Raw genomic sequence first — 21,394 nt, forward strand, 5'->3', positions numbered from 1 at the left:
TTACTGGTTTATCCTTGATGGTTGGACTTGATACACACAGGTAGAGTTTTCCATCTTCTTCAATGCATGCATCAATGAGAGCCTGGACAGAACTTTCATCTTGAAACAGCAGGAATGCATAGCCTGGGCCAAGGGAGGACAACAGAAAGTAAGACTTACAGGCTTTCCTGTCTTTGTCATACATAAGATATAAAGCTTAAAAATAAAATTAAGGAAGGGAAAATAATGGAAAACATAAAAAAATTAAAACAATATTCCTACTAAAAGATTGAGTTCATTTTAGTAGTATCTTTTTTTAATTCCCCCACCCTCTCTCTCTCTCTCTCTCTCTCTCTCTCTCTCTCTCTGTGTGTGTGTGTAGATCATGCATGAAGGTCAAAGGTCAACTTGCAGGAGCTGGTTCTCCTTATTCATCATGTGGGCCCAGAGGGACAGAACTCTGGTTGTCAAGTGTGGCATAAGTACTGAGTCTTCTCACCAGCTCCATTTGGTAGTATCTAGAAACATCTTGCAATGTGTAATTAAAATTGAATTAAAAGCTTATTAGGTAGAAAATTTTAAAACACATTTAGAAAAATATCAATTTAACAATAAAAACTTTTGCAAAGTAAATATTTATGAAAATGCTCAATATTAGACAATCTGAGAATAAAATGTACTTCAATGATTAAAACCTCAAGAATTACCTTTTGGTGGAAAATAAGATTTGCTCTCTGCCTTATGAGGCCAATCCACAATCAAAGGGCCAAAGCGACGGAAACTAGCTGTGATCTCATCTAATGAAAAATGACAAAAGTAGATTTAAATGTATCAGTTTTGGTAGTTTTTTAAATATAAAATCACTTTATTGCAATGAAGTCATAAATAAAACCTCTCCAAAGCTAGAATGTGGCCACTCAAACAAGTAAGTGCCCAGTTCTAAAGTCTACACATCTCTGAACTTCTAAACAGTCAGAATACACATATTGAAGCTGTAGAACTTCACTTGGGGTTTCAATGGCTCAGTTGTGGAAGGCTAGGCTCAGAAAATTTCAGTATCAATTATATTTTTAGGTATCTAACCAGCACATAAGGGAAAAAAAGAAAAAAGAAGAAAATACGACAGAGGTAAAACTAGAAAACAATTAGCTATCTTCTTTTAAGACTCATGTATCCATTACCTACATCTCATCTTTCCTCATTTCCTGATATCACTCTTTCTGACTCTCCCTTTAAATAAAAAAAAGTCTATCTCCAACAATGGTGCGAAGAGCTCCTGTTATTACTTCATGTACTCATCACATTCAGGGCTCGGTACATCTACCTCCAACTTCCTTTTCCTCTTTCCCCCTCTAGTTAGATACATATATGAATCAATTTATCTACCCATCATCTTTTACTGACATTATGCTTTATGATTCCTGAACACTATCACTGTCTCAACTCAAAGCAAGGTTGCTTTCTTTTACATCTCTATATGTAGCTTACACAGTCAGGAAATCAATACCGATACAATTACTCTTCAGTGTTCAGACTCAATTCAATAACCCAACAAAGTCTTTCCTTTTATTTCTGATCAAGAATCCCATCCAGAGCACATGCTCATTTATTGTCACATCTCTGGAAGCTTTAGACTTTTCCAGTTCTCCACAATCTTTCTATGTCAGTGGTTCTCAACCTGTGGGATAAGATCCCTGAGTCAAACAACCCTTTCACAGGTGTCACTTAAGACCATCTGCATATCAAATATTTATATTAATATTCATAACAGTAGCAAATTACAGTTGTGAAGTAGCAACAAAAATAATTTATGGTTGGGGTCACCACTTTATGTGGAACTGTATTAAGGGGTTGCAGCATTAGAAGGTTGAGAATCGCTGTTCTATAGTATGCTGAGATGGAGTGAATGTTTGTACATTGCATCTTGCAAATCTCTATGCTGAAATCAAATCCCCAGTGTGAAAAGAACTTAGAGGAGGAACCTAAGGTAGGTGGCTGGGTTATGGGGTAGAAGCCTCATCAATAGTATCAGTTTAACACTTTTATTCATATAAGAGGGCCCTGAGAGGTCCTTTGTCTTCTATCATGTGGACCAACAATGATGGCTATTATCAAAAGGCTTATTTGGGAAGCAGGCACTTGCACAGGCAAGGAACCTCCTAATGCCTTGAGCTTTCTAACCTCCAGAATGATGAGAAGTTCCTTGTGTTGATGAACAACCTGGTCTATGGTATTTCAGTCTAGCACTGCCCTTGTTTGGGCTTGTCTTCTGCTTCCTCATGACTAGTTTCATGCTGTATATCCTAGATACAAATACTACCAAATGATGCTATGTCACTTCATCTTTTAATTAGACATAATTGATCTTGGTCATTTGATTTTTCTATCAAGGAGAAGTCATTTTCCTCTGTATTTGATTAGCACTTTTCAAGAAATGCTGTGTTACCTACCAGCATTCTGCTGCATTTGTTGTGCTTTCTATAAGAAAGCGCTCACTGATAGATGTAATCACCATGGTAGCTGTCAAATGTTGGTGACCTGTTTCCACTGTTCCATCTACATTTGCTCATTAGTATTACACAATATGGAAGAACTCTGCTTTCTCTTCTAGTTATTTATTATATCCATACATACCTACTTCACTCAACAAGGTATAATATTCCAGTTCTCTAAATGTTTTGATTATCTGTCTGTCTGTCTACCTACCTACCTACCTACCTTTCCCTGAGAGGGCCAGGGGGAGCTCTGACCTTTCCCTGTCATTTTAAAAAGCATTTACAAATTTTGTGGCTCAGGAAGATATTCCATCATATCTTGTTTTCCTGACTTTCCTCTAAATCATGTCAACATATGAAATGCTTTTTATATAAAGAAGTCTTGGTTCTTTTTAGCAACAAAAAGAAAACCCCATATACTCATAGAGATATTCATTATTTCCAAGTCTTCTTCAGTAGACAAATGTAGGAAATAAATGAATACACATGTAAACAAACATATTTATAACTTTTGTGTATTACAAAACCCAACACACATATTTTTGATGCAATTCCAACATCTCGTGGGTTTTCCTAGCCTTGTTCCTTCCCTTGCTTTAAGCTTCTCCAACTGTAAAACTGCAGTCTATTCTGCTATATCTGTTTCTGTACAATTTAGCTCAAATGAGACTGATTTGCAGGAGAATGCTGCTAAGCTAAATTGGAAGTTGTATGGTTCATAAGATTTTTTTTTCCTGAGCAAGGTAAGCTAGATGGTAAGAAAAGAACCATAACTCTCACTGTGAAAGGAAAAACCTTGGCTTGAGTGATGCAAAGCTGGAACCCTCTCAGTTCCAGCTTAAGAAAATCAAGTCCAAATGTAACAAGCAAGGCTGTCTTGCCAGAGAGGAGGACTCTAGCCTCGAGGGCTCCTGGCACCCTCTCAAGTGTCCAGCAGTCCATCTTTATTTACCATATTTCCATGACTACAAGCTAGCATTTCAACTTTGTTGCTTTAGGGGCATTGTCACAGGACACTGGGACTGTTCAAGTTATGTCCAAGTACTAATTCTGGTTTTGTTTCTGTTTCAGGTATAAAGTTTATTCAATTTCAAATGATCTGCCTCTCATTCCATGTCCCATAGAAATTCTGAAATTTTTACTTCACAATTCTCCAGAGTATCTTTCAAGATCTTTCTGCATTCTGAGGGTGATTTGGAGAATGAGTGTGAATGGAATTGAAATTTCAGCAGTTTTATCAAGAGACTTAACAAGTGTGTTTGTTATAATCTTCAACCTTCTAGAAGCTTGATACACTTGATCTCAGTCTAAGTGACACATGAATAAATATTAGATCTTCCAGACTGTTACAGAAATCTATTCTATAGAATATGAATTAGTCTATTTCCATTTTCGGGAAATCAAGACAAAAGAAACAGAAAGTATCCAAAGCTGTATGATTGCTGGATGGTCTGCCACCATGATTTTTTATTGCAGTCACTGAAACCAAGAAATGAACTCAATATTACTGGGTAACTAATCCCTAAAGATCCTTCTATGACTCAATAATGACTCAAGTCTTAGCTCAAATATTACTTCCTTAAAGTGGGTGTCCTTAGCTACCCAATCTAAGAAGATTGCTTGCATGCTGGATCCCATAATACTGTTTGCATTCCAACACTGCTCACTGATACTTCTTTCTCTTATGCTTACATAATTTTCATGCACCTTCCCCCATTAGAATGTAGATTCTGTAAATGGGCCCTTCTGTCTTGTTTACTTCTGCAAACAAGCCCAAGAATAGTACAGCTGTTTAGAGAACATTTAATGATTGCTGAATGAAAAAATATGTCTTATAGTACAAGTATAGACTACATTTTTTAAAAGTTCATGCTTAATCTAAAATTTGAAAATTTGAAACAATGAAAGGTAGCAAAAGGAAAAAAAAAACCTCAAACCCAATTAAACTGGACAAAACAGAATAGGGCACTTAAGCCCATGCTATCCACAATAGACTCCTTGGGAAATCTGCTCTGGGGTCTTCCCTTGTTCCACTGAATTTGGTCATTGCTTCAGCTCATCCCCACAATCCTGCTTCTCTTCCTTCTGCAACTAAGCCTATGGTATGATAGGATGACAGGACAAGAGAATAAGGTAAGCAAGACTGCAGAGTCGGAGCCAGGTAAGACAGGGACTATAATAGCCCATGTGGCATGCTGCTCCAAACAGTCCTTCCTGAATATACCTTCATCGATGTCAGGAGGCAATCCACCCACGAACACCTTGCGGGAATATCGTTCCACTCTCTCCCCATTCTGGTGAGTAAAGCAGTGAGGTGAACCCAGGCCACTATGAAGAGGTTGATCCCCACGGCCATCATCCAGGAATCCATCTTCCATCGGAAACAGTGAAGACTGACCTGAACAGAAAGCAGAATAGAGAGCTAATAGAAAGGGCTCCTTGTCATGAATTACCATACACACCAAGGAAAAACATGAATTGATAAAACTGCTGCTTTTATTTGCTCGCTACAGGATCACTTATGCTCTGGAACTGTTATCACCTTAAAGTCTACCGAATCAGAGAGACTGTATTTGGTTAACATTGGGCTACTCAAGTATCCCACAGAAGTCCAGAATTTTCAGCACGTGAAATGGAAGCACAACAGAGGGGAGTACTCTTTTTGAAAGCTGCTGGTAACAGACTGCACTACCTTGGCAGTGCCTCATGGCAACCTACACAAGGACAGAGATTATTAAATTTGGCTATAAAATGCTGGTCACATAAATTTCTTTAATAGACCAAATTGTATAGCCTCTGCATACTTTTCTAAGAATGTACTTAAAATGAGCAAGTCAATTTTAAGTGAGTACTCATTAGTTATTCCATTAACTAATATGGTATATCAAAGCCCACTTAATGGTGGTACCAAATTCAGTTTCTAGTCTTACAGCATTTAAGATCTGGAGAAATGCTAAAGACATATTAGCTGAGTGATTATCAGCTTACCAAGTATGTCATCTGTTTTGAAGGACTATTCTAAAAACTGAAACTCCTATCCTCTGGAATACAAAGGAAAGGAGAAAAGACTAGAAATACAATGTGCATAAGTCTTCCCATACTTACCTGGCAGGGAAACACAAAGGTCTAGAATATAAGCAAAGCACAGAGGTGCAGAAAGCTGCAGTCTCTCAGGCTTTTCCCTGCTCAGGCTGCCATTTATTTTAGGTGCATTCTGAGGAACTGTCAACTGTACTCTAGAAATGATCTCTTCTCTTTCTTTATTGGCACTCTCACATACCTTTGGTTGCCACAGTTACTGTAACTCCCACTCCTGAGCATAAGACAACAGTATCTTTGTCACAGATTAATCTTATATGCCATTTGTAAATTAGAGATTATTTTCTGAATATTTTTGATCACATTTTAAATCTAAATGATTTAATAATCTTATTTTCTTATAAAATAGCAAAGTATTATGGATAAGAAAATTAAGTTTAGTTGGGAACTTCTAGAAAATGAGTCTCTAAAATTCCCTATTTTTAGAACAGTTGTAGAATTACTCATTTATTCAGTTCACTGTATTTTAAGCTAAATAAATGTATTATGTTTACTTAGTAAAAGAGGCTGATTAAGTTCCCGGAGTATAAATGACTCTCCAATTAATGAGAATTTTTTATACAAGTCTACCTTTTAATGAATCAAATCTTTAAAAAAATTCTTAAATTCTTCTAAGGAGTTAAAAAGGATAAAGTTTTAGCTATAAGTAAGCTAAATAATACAGATAATTCAAGTCCCACCATTCTGGTAATTTATCCATCTCTTTAAGTCTCCTTAGTTAGAATATCTACAACTCCAACTAAAACACAGAGAGTCCAGAAAGGTCAGACCCATCCACTTTCCTTCACTCCTTCCCCACAGAGATTATAAACTAGGTAAGCCCGAGTCCTCTCCATATTGAACTGATACATTCAAAAGTGAGAAACAATGGTGTTACCTCTCCTTCGCCCATAAGTCCTTGCTGCATGTCAAATGAGAAGAAAAAACAAAAAAACAAACAAAAACAACCTTTCAAACATTGTCAAAGAATCCACTGAGATTTCATCTATGAGCTTTTGAAATGGAAAAAGAAGGCCACATTCCTCATTTCCTGGTCTATGCATAAAAAACCCAGGAAATGGACAGTTGTGATCAGTTTCATGCATTTTTAAAAAGAACTTCAAAGACACCATAAATCTTTACTGAACTTCACTTATTTTACAGGAAACCTTTGGCTGTAGTCATCATCCAAGGGCCAAGACATTATGAAGCTAAAGCTGTGTGCAACATGATCTGCACCAATTACCACTGTGTTAATTATATTTTCTCTCAGATTTCCAAGCTAACAATTTAGTAAACATATCGATATTGAATTCATGACTTTTCATCATTACAGAATACACATTTTATAGTAATTTTCTGTTCATTTAAAATAGAAAATAATCATAACAAATGAAAATTTTAGGCAATATATATATATATGGGCTCTAGTCAACAGTTTTGTATCCTCAAACAAACAATCCACCACCACCAAAAACAACAACAACAACAACAAAAAAACCCTTCTACCCAGTCCCAAATATTCAAAACTGAAGATTTGGCATTTTGTTACCAAGTATTTGCAGTTCAAAGGAAGAGAAAAAGTAATTTCTGAATCCACAAGAAACAGCATAAACTTTGAGAATCCTGAGAAAATGCTCTCTCTGAAATAAACGGCACTGAGGCTCACCCTGTTCAAGGGCCTTGACTCAATTCGACATTTCCTGACCCCATGGTCTTGCTAAGCATAGTGAATAAAACAACCTGAGGCTTTGACCTCAGAGAACCAGTGTTCATATAGGCCACAGGGTCACACAGCTATTTGTAATGATAATGAGTCATGCCTATGGCTATAGTGACCTTTCTTTACTCACTTTCATTTTCCATGATTTCAGTTACCAATGGTACATCTCAATTTGAAATTATCAAATGGAAAATTCTGGAAATACAACTTGTAATTTCTGAGTAGCATTATGGAACCTGCTACCTCTCTTTTCTATCATGCCCAAGATGCGGATCATCTCTCTGTCCAATGTGTTTATGCTGCATATGCTAACTGCTTATAGTCACTTCTGAGCTATTTTGAGAAAGACTATATTCATGTAACTTTTATTACAGTTTAATGTAATTAAATTAAAATCAACAAAATAATTATTGTTAATTTCTTACATACCTTACCTATAATTAAGCTTTATTACAGGTATGTATGTATATATGTGTGTATAGAAGAAAACATAACACCATCATTAGTCTTGGGTGTCCTTGGGGAACACAGTTCTGCTGGTTATGTAGCACATGCAACAGGGACAGAGGGGAATACCCTGTATGTAAAGGGGTGGTGAGAATGGAATATAGGTGAGATCTTAAAGGAAAAACCGGAGGAGTATCAGGATTGCCATGCCATAGAGCGCTGCAATGTTCAGGCAAAGAATGTAGCACAAGTAGGATTTGTCTGGGACCTGGGTTTAAACAGGACATTGGGGTAGGCTCTTGAGTTAGATATCACTCTAAAAACTGCCATGACTTTCACTCTCTGTGTTCTAGACCCAACACAAATCAGTTTAACTCAGAACTAACAGGTGAGTATTTTGCAAAAACAAAATTAGTTTTCATACCAAAATACATTTCTACCGTTACTACATAGCATTGGATTCCACAGAACTGCTGGAGTAAATGGAATAAAACAATGCTAAGACTTTCCTCAAGAAAAGCCTGGTAGGTTTTCATTCCAGTGATTTCAGGGTTAGCAGGTAAAGAGCTACTTTCCAACTTACCAGACAGAGGTTAGAAAGACAAATGACATCACAAAAGTGGGTGTCTGCTTTTGTAAATAGAACATTCTATTTAGACGACCACTTCAAAGACAAAGGAGTTTGGGGAAAAGAATGACTTTGAGGGGGCTGGAGAGATGGCTCTCTGGTTAAGAACACTAGCTGGTCTTCCAGAGGAATTCCCAGAAACTACATGGTGATTCACTACCATCTGTAATGAGATCTGCTGCCTTCTTCTGGCCCGCAGGGATACATGCAAACAGAACACTATATACATAATAAATAAATAAATAAATACATCTTAAAAAAAAAAAAAGAATGACTTGGAGATCTAAGTTATATCTTAAGTAAATTGATGCTACTTCAGTTTCTGAGAAAACATATTCGAAAGAGTAGCTTTTAAAAACTACAAAGCCAAATGGAAACTCACATGGCTTCCAATAAAAAAAAAAATTAACAAAGCCCCAAAGCCTTCAAGAACAGTAAGAGCTATAGATAAATAGCTAAAATAAACTACCTGAAAAAAATCTTCAAATGTGAAGTCTCAGTTTTTATTTGTGCACCACAAAATTAAGTGGTTAATGTAGAGGTTATTTATGATTAAATTCCCAAGATTAACGCTTGAAAACTAATCAGATACCTTTCTCCATATTAAGGGAAAATAGGCGGTAGGTGCAGTGTTTACAACTATAAAAACTTTAAAAATCAAACAGAAAAATTAGTGTAAACTAGTAGTGAAAAATAATGATTTGTGAAACTTAAAAATGATAATGTATTTTTTATTTTCACTTATATTTTGCACATGTGTGCATGTGAATTTTGACATGTGGCATATATGGAAAAGTAAATGAACTGTAGCTTTGATGAACATGCCAATACAGTCAGAATTTGTGTAGTAATTAAATGCTAAATGCTGCCTTTCTATCTTATATAAAGATATGCTAATACCCTTTCCCCAATGACTCCAAGTTATATTTAGAATATACATTGTGATGAAATACTTGCCACACAGAGTTTCCAGGGGAAAATGTCATACAGATTTTTAATCTCTTAAGTAGAAAGTATAGTCTGTCATTTTTGTGTTTTGCAAACACTAAGGAAGTGACAAGGGAGAATATTCACATAGACATACATGTTTTGGAAAAGTTCTAGTTAAATCAGCTGAAGTACACTATGTTAAGAATTCCCCAAAGTTACTAAAGTGTCAATAGTTATGACTTATTATGCTTGTATTGCTAAGTTAAAACCTCCCCAGTCTCCATTAGAGTTATAATGAATATTATTTGTATGGTCCCACCTTTATTTTTATTGCTCATTTTGGGCTTATAGAATCTCCAATGATTTAATGCTCAGAACTAACAAGAATTAAGAATAGTGGAAGTGTGCTTGAAACATTGTGATCATAAATGTCTCTAACTTCTGGATCCATGTTATTAGTTCTATTGATAAGTGCTTCATTTCTAAAACACCTCTACAGGACTGCTTACAAATGGTTTTCTTATAAGCCTTATATTCACAGTCAAATTCCCTCTAGTAAAATATTCCATTAGTTTTGGGCTAGAATTCCCGAAGAAGGTACAGAAAAATTGTTTTCTTTCTCTTTGAATATATTTCATTATAAAGGTGAGTTTCTTTGTTTCTTAAAAAGCATCCTTTTTTCCTCATTTCAAAATATCCACATCAGGGTATATTCATAAAGAGAAAACAACTATTATGTGACCCTTTTTAATATGTGCAAATATTATTATATTGTGTAGCAGCGCATGTGCGCACACATCCATGCGTGCCTGTGCGCGCGCGCGTGCACGCGCGCGCGCGCGCGCACACACACACACACACACACACACATGCACGCAGAGGCAAAATTCAAAGACCCAAAGCTTAGAGTTGTTAATCTTTGAACAAGAGTGTAGAACCCAAAGCAGACAGGATGCCTACATCCACGATCAAGCCATAAAGTTCAACAAAGATGCAAATAATAATTTTAGGTGATTTTATAATCAACCTCTAATAAATTCATTGTGAAAATTAATTTACACACACAGGTTGGTAATTAAAATTTCTTATGTCACAACAATTTTCTGATACAGTAGCTTTCAAAGAATGTGACTATAACCAACATTTTTCCTAGGTAAATTACACTCTCCTTTTTGACAGATTTCTGCACACATGCAGGCAAACCATTTCCCTCCTTCATTCTAAACTCTGTAATTAAGAGACAGTATCTTTGATAGCCTTTAAAAGATAGGTCTTAACACTCCTTCTCTGGAACAAGAAAACACTTGATGCTTTTAAATGAACAGACATCAACAGAGGAAAAGAGTTACATGAATGAGTTCCAAACACTAACATTCTGTTGTTGTTCTGGGATCTTTCTAGTGCCCAAAGTTTATCTCTGAAACCGTTAATCCTAAGGGATAAAATAGTAGAGAATGAAGAGTCAAAAATAAAAATTAAAGGAAAAATGATAGAAAAAAGTACAGACTTCTCTTTTTAATAGAGGTAGTGGTGACTGTTGGTTTCCTTAGATAAAATTGAGCTTCAACATAGGGATGAATACAATTAATTAATCTTCTTGTCAACACTTAACATAGTGCTTAACTAAGTCACACCAGAAAAAAAACTTAAAAGGTAAGTCTAGCTCATATTTAGCATTTTTTTTTTTTGGTTTTTCGAGACAGGGTTTCTCTGTGGCTTTGGAGGCTGTCCTGGAACTCACTTGGTAGTCCAGGCTGGTCTCGAACTCACAGAGATCCGCCTGCCTCTGCCTCCCGAGTGCTGGGATTAAAGGCGTGCGCCACCAACGCCCGGCTCATATTTAGCATTTTTACTGAACTAAGAAACTAAGTTTCAAGCTTATATTTCAGAACTATAAAACATAAATGCATATTACATAAAATTTACTAGTAAAAGACATTCATTATGGGTTGATTTTCCCCCACACCCTTACTTTTAAGGACTTCAGAATATGATGGCTTTTAGAGATACAGTCTTTAAAGAGGTAAAGTTAAATGAGGACCTTTGGTGGGTTCTAATCCCACAGGACCTGTCCTTCTGAAAGTTAGGATGCAGATGTCTAAAGAGGGAAAGACTCAGTAAGAAGCCATCTTTATACAAATGAGAAGTCTCAGAGCAATGACCCATGGGCATGCCTTCATCTTGGACTTCTAAGCTCACAAAGTGGCTTCTAGACTTCACAAAGTGACTGCTAGCCCCACAAAGTGACTTCTAGGCCTCCATGACTGTGGGGGAATAACTTATTTAAGTCACAGTCTGTGCGCTTGCTACTGCCCCCTCAGCAAACTAATACAGTAATATGGCATTCAATAAGTAGCTAGAAAGTTTGGATTTTAAATACATTTAAGCCCAAGAATCTTTCCCAAGAAAAAATAAAAACAAAACTTTTATAACTAACACAGAAGTGAGGTTTGTAATTCCCTAGAAGGAACACTACAGCAATATTGCAAAGATTTGAAAAGCTACTCATCCATGAAGGTTATTGGATAACATGAAAATGTTTGACTAAAACATGGCAAAACAAGAAGTCATGTGATCTGTGGATGAGTAAGCCTTTTTATCATTGTGCAAGCAAATTCCAATATAAACTACCCCAAACTGGGAAAGGATCCTGCCCCTTTTCTTTTTATTAGTTAGGACTTAAACCCAATTTCCTCACCCAAAGTTCTGAGATTGCTTAAAAATATCAAAACAAGTTACATAATGAAAACCAATCAAAATTAAAATTTTTGCATTAAAATGTTCAAAAGGAGGGGAAAGTAGTTCTTATTTTTAATCCAAAGTGGGGAGGGAAGGGTTCTGACTGTTGACACTAGTGAGGTAAAGCTCTAGAAGATGTAGAACCATACTGCTTCATAGACAGAATCACTTGCCATGGTTTTAAAAGTCTGAATAAACTATGATGACCAGGAAGAACAGCTCCCTGCAGCCCCCTTTACTTGGTGGTAAAGTGACATGGTATCAAGCTTTTATTATCCATTTTCTAAAACAGCGAAAAGTTGAGGGAGCTACTCTTAAAAGTGGTGGTTTGGGTTACTTAATCTCATTAACAAAGAAAAAACTTGTTCACCCTAGACATCTTTTACACATTCACTTTAATAATCCCTTGTTGTTATTGTTCCTTTTCGCAAATCCTTGGTGTACATATTCTTAACAACAACAACAATAACAAAAGGATGGTTTTAGTTTGACTTACTATGTTTTTGTGATGATAAATGATTTAGATATATTTAGTCTTCAACTCTGCAAGATGGGAGGTTTCAGTAATTCTTGAGCTTGTCTTCATTAAGCATAATTACTCCTATATATTAGACTTCCAAGATAAGTACATCCCAAATCTAACCTAACCTAAGAGCAAAGCTACTAAGAATTAGTGCAATAAGATCAATTTATTACAGAAGTGGTCCATTTGCAAGGATGTTTTATACAAATGGCTGAAGGAATAGCCAACATCCAAGCCTAAATCAAGATGCTGAAGGTCTCATTGTCCTTTCTTAACCAACTCTGATTTCATTACTTTTAAGTAATTTTAAAAAATTGTTTTACTTCATATTTTAATTATGTGTGTTGGTCTGTACACATGAGTGCAGGTGCCTGAGGATGCCAGAGGTGTTGGATCTCCCTGGAGATGAAGTAACAAGTGGTTCTGAGCCTTGGGTCATCTGTAAGGGCAATCTGCTCTTATCCACTGGACCATCTCTCCTGCTCCCACTAAACAATCTTCTAGTATATTTGCCTTTAATACTGGAGAATGAATGAGTTCTGGCATCTGGTCTACCCACAAGTTTCATTCTTCACTACAAATGAATAAATTGGCATCTGGTTCTACTGGTTTCTTACTAAAAACTAACGCTAGGTCACATCTGAGAAAAGCCTAGTTTGGGCCCTTGTGAAGCTGGTTAGTAAACCTGAGACCATGGCAATCATGACTTCACAATCTTGGGTCTGCCTTAAGAAGCCAGAGTTTCTCCTTTTAAAATATCCTTTTAGTTTTCTTTATCATCACATCGCTCAGTTTGAGATGATATTAACCCCAGTCATTATATTTTCATAATAAATGAAACTTCAATATAAGCAGTGGTAGAAATGAAGCATCTGGTTTCTCTCTACAGTTTATGGACCAATTAAACCTCAAAACATAAATACTTGGAAAGAAAGGGCACCTTTATTATTATTTTTTTCCTTTGCCAAGTACTAGTCACTGAAAATAAACTATTCATAAAAATAAATATTAATGGAGGAAAATGAAAGACATAACAAAAGAATCTTAAAATTTATATGTGTTGATCTTTAAAGGAAAGTTACTAGAGAGTTTTTCTCACTTCACAAAGATGAGTCCCAGTTGAAACAACCGAACAACTTCATGAGAAAATTAACATAGATAAAGTCAACCACTTTACCTGGGCTCATTCTGACACATCCCAAATCTTGGCTCACTGTAATTTCCGGTATCTGGATCTGAGCCTGGATCTAGTTTACAGAAAAAAGTAAACCTTGCTCCATGGAAGGGATGCCCTCCTCATCCTTATGCCATCACCATTAGGTGGTAGGTTTTATTTAGCTTGGATACTTTTGTGTCACTATACACTATATTATATAATGAGCATATTATAATGGTTTCTTCTAGAATAGTATGGTGGCATTATTTTATAGATGTTGTCTTATTATTATTTCTGGCACTGCAGCAAGAAGAGACCAGAGTGTGATCAAAGAGTGAGGTTCTGGTGTACTAAAAAGCTTCTGGAAGAGCTGGTGGATCTAGCACCTCTCATACATCTACTCTCTTGTTGCCTTTGGTGAGGGGGGCAAACAAACCTATATTCCATAGGACAACATTTTCAAGTACTAACTAAAAGGAAACCTGGTTATAACAATCATTTGCAGTGAGATACTCACCCCCCAACCCCCTCCACAGCGCTGACCATGCCGGGTTAAAAGGATTGAATTAGGGCTTGGAGAGAGCATCCGTGTGGCAGGGTCTGCATGCTTGGAGAGGGAGCCCACGACTGTCACTCATTTCCTATGTAAGTTATTTTCTCCTAATAAACTCCACTTCATCGTACTGGTCAAGTACACTGATTTCCACAACCAATAATCATTTTCAATTCTTCGTTTACTATTTGCCACAGACAAGGTGGTTTTGTTTGTTTGTTTGTTTGTTTTTGCCTAAGGAATGATGAGAATGAAGCAAGAATAATTCTTGGAGGATGGAAAATCTTAAAAGAGATTGGAAATTAATAGAAATCTGGAAAAATATCAGATGTGACATATATTCACACAGACACAATAAAATACACACACACACACACACAAATAAAAAGAAAAAAAGACTTCTTTAATTCTGTGAGTAGATTCCTTTGCCTTTGTTTCCCTGTGTGTGACCTTTGACTTACTTCTGGCATGCACACATAAAAGGAGGATTTGTGGGCACATGAATAGTGCTTGGGTCAGGTAAGGAGGCTCTATGTAAGGAACTGTAAAGGCCAATCTATCTTCATTCTTCATGCTCTCATTGGTGGTAAATACTGAGTGATCTTCTCTTTGGTATGTAAAGCACTGCAGTCTTGGACTGCCTCTTCCTGGTTCTAAGTCTCTGGTTATCCTCTTTTCTCCCGGCATTTAACCTACAGAAACTAACTAGCATTTGATGAAGGTGATCTGTCATTATGTGATTCACATTCACTCTCCTCATTAATTTCAGAAAGGAGAATCAAGTGGCCTCAGTATTTTTTAAAGAAAAGGTTTTGACAATTTTGAGGGACAAGAATTATTGTTAAGTGATTAATAGCAGTCTACAACTGTCATTGCAGAACAAATAAATGTTAACTTCTGCACTTGCTGAAGCACAAATACTATATTTTCTCACCTAACACTAACTTCAGTTTTGTGCACTTCACTAGTGTAAATCAATTTTCACTTACCATTAATAAGCAGAGAACTATCGGATCCTGGATATGAATAGTTTAGACGACCTGAAGGTAAAAGAAGGCCGTTACTAATTTTTTTTCATAGATGGTTGAAACTTATTCAATAACAGAGCTGAGTTGATGGCTTCTAATATGCAAAATATGCATTTTAGGACACAGGTTTGTTGTTCTAAGGAACATAATGAATCAGAGGATGTGTCAAGCATTGATGCACCAAAGAGGAAAGTCTGAAGGTGATAAAGCCTCCCTCATATTTAACTATTCATAATATATTAACTATTCAACTATTAAGTCATTCTCATTTCCAAGTCACCACCCAACATACTTTTCTTTATAGCACTGTGTTCTGACAATCTATAATAACAATCTTGAAATCTTTTGTTCTACAAATATGAAATATTTTTCATTTGTGGTGGTTATTGCTTTTTGAAAGGATGCAATTAATCTCAGTATTTTCTTCTTTCTTTCCTTTTTGTTTTTCTAGACAGGGTTTCTCTGTGTAGTTTTGGCTACCCTGGAACTTGCTCTGTTGACCAGGTTGGCCTCAAACTCACAGAGATCTACCTGCCTCTGCCATAGCATTTTCTCAATGTGATTTTTTTTCCTAAGAAAAAAGCCAGACTTTCCCAGGAAAAGGCATGATGGCAGGTTTGAATTTAGGTTTTGGGCGGTACACAGTGAAGGTAGAGAGGAAAGTCTGTTTGACTTTTATGTTCTAGAAAGAGCTCAAAGCCCTGACACAGACCACAAGCACACTAAGCACTCAATAAATGCATGCCACTTGGCTTCCAAGTTTGAAATGGTTCATAAATTTTGAGGCTAAAATCACTATTTAAGAGCTATTCCCAAAAAAGAACTTGTGAAAGCACGGAAATTATTGGATGAACTGTCTTACTGTTTTTTGAAGAGCTTCTACATGTAAAGTGAGTTATCTAGACCACAAATTCTTATTGAATACATGTGGTGTACACTCTAAGTTATAAAATAAGTATCATTGAGGCAACATTTCTTAAGTCCGCATACCCCAGAAGCTCATCTTTACCAACCTTCAGGAATATGGTGGAGAGCCCTCATCAAGTTCTGCTGTTCATCTAAAGAACTGGCAGAAAAACTTGGTTGTTAACTTTCTGCTACAGTCAGGAGTAGCATAATATTATCTAACTAACTCTGAAGCACAGTCTTTTAGGTGCCAGCACTGAATTCTGGCCATACAGAGCTATGAGTCTCATAGGCTATAGAGAAGCAGAGACCAAGCAGAGTCTGCAAGCATTCAGGCTGGAGTAAGGCCTTCTCTGAATGCCAGCAACTCTACCAAGTTCACAGAGTCTTTGGGAACAGACAACTCTTCAGGAGGGAGCTTCGATGTTAAAACCTTATGTGTTCAAAAGGAACTTTACAGACCCCAAAACTTGACTCTGCTCAGGCATGTGTCCCACTTTAAGGTGAATGACCTTTCACAGTTGGTCTGCTCCTTAGCTTTCTGAGCAGTTACTCTGCACTCAAGACCCAACACCACCCTGGGAGCCCCTGGCAGAGTCCCCAGCTGGAACACTGAGAGTGAGCCTTATTCTGACAGCTTTAGCTTGGCCTCGTGATAGGTAGGCTTGCTGTCAGGCAAGCACTCCCTCCCCAAACAATCAAAAATATCAGCAGTAACATTAAGAGCTTTTGTTTTTCTTTTTAAGTTTCACAATGTTTCCCCAGTGCTTTGCTCAATTCTGTAAATTCTTTCGACAACTAATGAATCTAAAAAGTCATTCATAATTATAGATAACAACTATCTCTCCCTTTCTGGAAATCCTCCCAAAGCACCCTTCATACTATATAGGAACTGAATCTTCTGCAAGCTATACCCACTACACTTCTGTGCCTTCAGTCTTCTTTGCTCTGAGGCTGCCAATATTGGTCATTATCTTCCCTTTCCTATTCCATGGCTAAGGTCCTGACTATCCCTTCCTACAGATCCACAGTGGGTCTCATTGCCTATTCTCAGCAAAGGATTGGATATTGTGTATATCTGTCTAGGTACCTACCTACCTACCAACAGAGTTCTTTTTTAAATTCACAACAAAAGTTAGCACCAACCTGGTATACTTGTTTTAAGTTATAGATCTAAATAAGCATTTCATTAACACCAAACTTCACAGGTCCTATAACTCTCATTCTTAGTGTTCAGACAAATGTATAACAACATGTATCTACCACATGCACCTAATGATACAGAATCACAGAGTAGTTTCATTATCCTAAGATTTCTCTGTACTCCACCTATTCATTCTATCCTTTTACCCCAACCTTGAATCTTTCTGCTAATTTTATAGCTTTCATTTTTTAAATATTTAAAAAAATTTTTTAATTAATTTTATTTAAATTAAAACTATCTTATTTTACATACCAATCCCAGTTTCCTCTCCCTTCCATCCTCCCATTTCCCCTACCAACCCTCCATCCCACCCCTCATTCACTCCTCAGGGAGGGTGAAGCCTCCCATGGGGGATCATCAAAGTCTGTCACAAGACCTAGGCTGAGACAGTATCCCTCCATGGGGAATGGGCTCCCAAATCCCATTCGTACACTAGGGATAAATAGTGGTTTCACTGTCAGAGGCCCCATAGACTGCCCAGGCCCCCCAACTGACACATATTCAGGGGGCCTGGTTTGGTCTTGGTTCTCCAGCTGTCAGACTGGGGTTCGTGAGCTCCCACTTGCTCAGGTTAGCTGTTTCTATGGGTTTTACCAGCCTGGTCTTGACCCCTTTGCTCATCACTCCTCCCTCTCTACAAGTGGATTCCAGGAATTCGGCTCAGTGCTCAGCTGTGAATCTCTGCTTCTGCTTCCGTCAGCTACTGGATGAAGTCTCTGTGATGGCATTTAAGGTAGTTATCAGTCTCATTGTAGGGGAAGGACATTTAAGGTAGCCTCTTCACTACTGCTTAGATTCTTAGTTAGGGTCATCTTTGTGGATCCCTCACTTTTTTAGAATAACATATGGCTGAAGTCACAGAACTAAGCCTTATCAGACAGGCTTCTTTTGCTTACTGGGGACTTAAGGTTCTTTTGTATCTTTTCTGGAGCTTGACAGCTCATTTCTTTTAGTATCAAATAATATTACATTGTTTTTATGGGACTACTAAGGGATATTTTGGTTTCTTATAAGTACCGCAATTATTAGTTAACCTGTTAGAAACATCTGTATGTTGGTTTTTGTTAAGGATACAAGCTTTCTAAGGAGCTTTTTCAAATATTTTCAGTGTCACCTTTTTTCAAGACACTTTTCCCAAAATGGAAACATCTTTTTAAATTAGCTCATCAAATTTTACTTCTAGCCATACAGAAATAGTCTTATGTAATCATTTCAGCTACTGGATAATTCTCTTATCTTTTTTATGTAATAAATGCCCTTTGGGACTAAAACTTTTTAATTTAAGCCTGTGTAAGTTTTCTGTTTAGACATCAGAAAACACCCAATAAATATATTCTACTGAACTTAAAACACCAGTACTTCACAAATGAATGAAAGAAAGATAAATAGAAATAGTTGAGATATAACCCAGTGCCTGTGGTTTTGTTGGGTTGGTTTTTTGATAACTCATCTATAACATGTTTTGGTACATTTATAATTTAATTCCTGAAAGAAAAAAGATGGTATTAGGATTTCAGGCAAGTGAATCTATTTTATGGCTAAAATTTAATCCTTGAAGGCTTTTGCTGTTGATTGTTATAAATATAAAAAAACACTAACTGATCAGCAATCCTAAGGGATACCATCACCAGAAATTCAATGTGTCTCTGGAGGCAACTATGGCATTTGGAGCCAGAGCCTAGCACATATCATACAGAAGGCAGAGGCTATATTTGTAGACACTATTCAACCTAGCCAAATATAGGCAACCAATAAAGTGTGACTCTGGGGAACCACACTGCCAAATTCTACAGCTAGAAAAGGTTCATGCATCAGCTCCACAGGTCCATGCCGAACCTCTAAAATTTGGACAGAACCACTACTTTAGCAAACAATGAACTTAGAATAAATAAAGAGATTGTTTTAAAGAACAGTGTGTACTATCATGCTCTTTTAGGTCTAAACAAGTTTGTCAAGAAGATAAAAGTCAATGCTCTATTTTATTATTAATAAACATACAGGTTATTTTCATAATTAAAACGTATTTTCCAAGGAGAAACCCAGATATTATTGCTACAGATAATTCATCAGGAATGATATAAGAAAAGCACCTACTTCAAACACAAGCAATGAAAATTATAAAATGCTCTACAGTAATGTTGGATATCATGATATGACCTTCTCTTCTTCAGAGTCAAGCTAGCATCATTTGTAACATGGTACAAGTCAAGTCACATAAGAAATAATGGCTTTGCTGTCTAAAACATAGCCAATGTTGTCCTATACAATCCCAAGTAGCATGAAATTCTAAGTTATTATTTTAAGCTAGTTCAAGCTAGAATAACATAGATACTCCAAAAGAAAAGGTAGGTTTTCAGTGACCCTCATTAAATTTTCTAACTTTCATACATACATATGCATATAAATTTGCATATGGACACATATATTGTAGTTGTTGCTTGATTAAGAACACTCCTCACAACTCTGAGAGTGATAATTTTACTTAGTTCATGTCTAACTCAAAGTCATACTGTCAAAATACTTATTAAAGGTAACACATGGCCTTTACATACTTTTTTAAAAAATCAATACTGCCAGCTATTTGTAGCAAGATGGTGCTATGGATACCTAGTGAACATACAGCAAAGGCTAAAGGCCCATTATAAATTCCCTGATTATGATACCAACTTTGTATTTACATAAGTTTAGAACCAATGTCAGTATGACCTAATGTAATGTACTCACTATGCTCTGTGCCTTATGATAAAAAGACTGCTTAGAAATGAAAGTCCATAGCCTTACTTGGTCTCCTGATCTATCTGCCCTGTAACCAACTGTTCATAGCATTTCTATGTAAAAACACAAAGGAAGAACTGGCACTGATGCCAGCTGCAGACTCTTGCTCTTTTCTGAAGACCCATTTAAAACCCATTATATACACACAGAGTTCAAGCTAAACAAAAGCCCTCTATGAGATGAATGTGGCTGTCAGAGCGAAAGCCAGAAAAAAAACAATCCTTACACTTGTACTCTTTCCTATCTGTCCACAAAGCCATTTTCCTAGTCTTGCTAGATCTACCAGGTATTCAGACATGCTAACTCACACCCTCTACTTCTGGGTTACCTTCTCTGTGGAATGCCCCACCTCCCAGCCCCTAATTTCTCACCACTCAGGTTTTTACCTCCATCCTCTATCTTCCCTGCCCTGCTATAAGCAGTTCCCTACTGGCCTTATTTCCTCTGGAAGTCGTCCCACTTCTATGACACCCACACTCTGGTTCACATAGCCCTGTGCAGTCCATAGCACCTCTCATACCATGTTACTGAGTTTCATAGCACCTCTCATACCATGCTACTGAGTTTCATTTCCTGATACTGTGATTAAAAAAAAAAAAAAACTCCAGACAGGAGCTCAGGGAAGAAAGGTTTTTTATCTTAACTCTTAATTCTAGGTTACAATCCATCGTTGTGGAGAAATCCAGGTAGCAGGAAGTTGAAGTACATCCGCAGTCAAGAGCAGCCAGAAATGAAAGCACCCATGCTTCCTAGTGCTCAGCTAGCTCTCTCCTAGTCACGCAGTCTAGGGCCCAGCCCATTAAAACAGTATCATCCACATTCAGGATGGGTCTTCCCACTTCTGTTAACCCAAGTTAAAACATTCCCTCACAAGCCAAACTGGGGAATTTCTCTCTGGGCCTCCCTTCATAGACGATTCTGAATGTGTCAAGTTGACAATTAAAATAAATCATCATACTCCTTTGGAGGCTATCTCTTCCTGTATGGAAGCAAACTCTTGGAAAACAGACTTTGAGTCTTGTATTCAAGAGCCTGAGCATAGAAAAGTACTCAATAATCAGCTGCTGGATGAACAAAAGAAACAAAGTCAGCAAGTGGTGATGTCTCCACCTTAGAGGATACAGGAAAAAGGGTAAAAATCAGTCTCACATTGAAATTTGCTTCATATTGCTGAATATTAGTGACACAGAGGTCCTTATTTCCATGTATAGCATTGCCAGCTAGTCCTAA

At 36.9% G+C, this 21,394-nt stretch overlaps 1 protein-coding gene across 4 annotated transcripts in view; it reads right to left on the reverse strand.

The window, feature by feature from the left end:
• Nucleotides 1–21,394, reverse strand: part of Cpeb4 (cytoplasmic polyadenylation element binding protein 4) — a 63,866-nt gene that overhangs the window by 9,730 nt on the left and 32,742 nt on the right. The window contains exons 3-7 of one of the 4 annotated variants that reach the window (XM_005081539.4): nt 15,241–15,291; nt 6,451–6,474; nt 4,699–4,872; nt 687–776; nt 5–123 (exon numbers count right to left, since the gene is read on the reverse strand). In XM_005081539.4, coding sequence (XP_005081596.1) covers nt 5–123; nt 687–776; nt 4,699–4,872; nt 6,451–6,474; nt 15,241–15,291 — 458 coding nt within the window. The remainder of the gene's footprint in view (nt 1–4; nt 124–686; nt 777–4,698; nt 4,873–6,450; nt 6,475–15,240; nt 15,292–21,394) is intronic. The other 3 variants (XM_005081541.4, XM_005081540.4, XM_005081542.4) reach the window with 3 other exon arrangements.

The sequence above is a fragment of the Mesocricetus auratus genome, unplaced genomic scaffold (genome assembly GCF_017639785.1).
Source record: "Mesocricetus auratus isolate SY011 unplaced genomic scaffold, BCM_Maur_2.0 Super-Scaffold_100007, whole genome shotgun sequence".
NCBI classification, from domain to species: domain Eukaryota; kingdom Metazoa; phylum Chordata; class Mammalia; order Rodentia; family Cricetidae; genus Mesocricetus; species Mesocricetus auratus.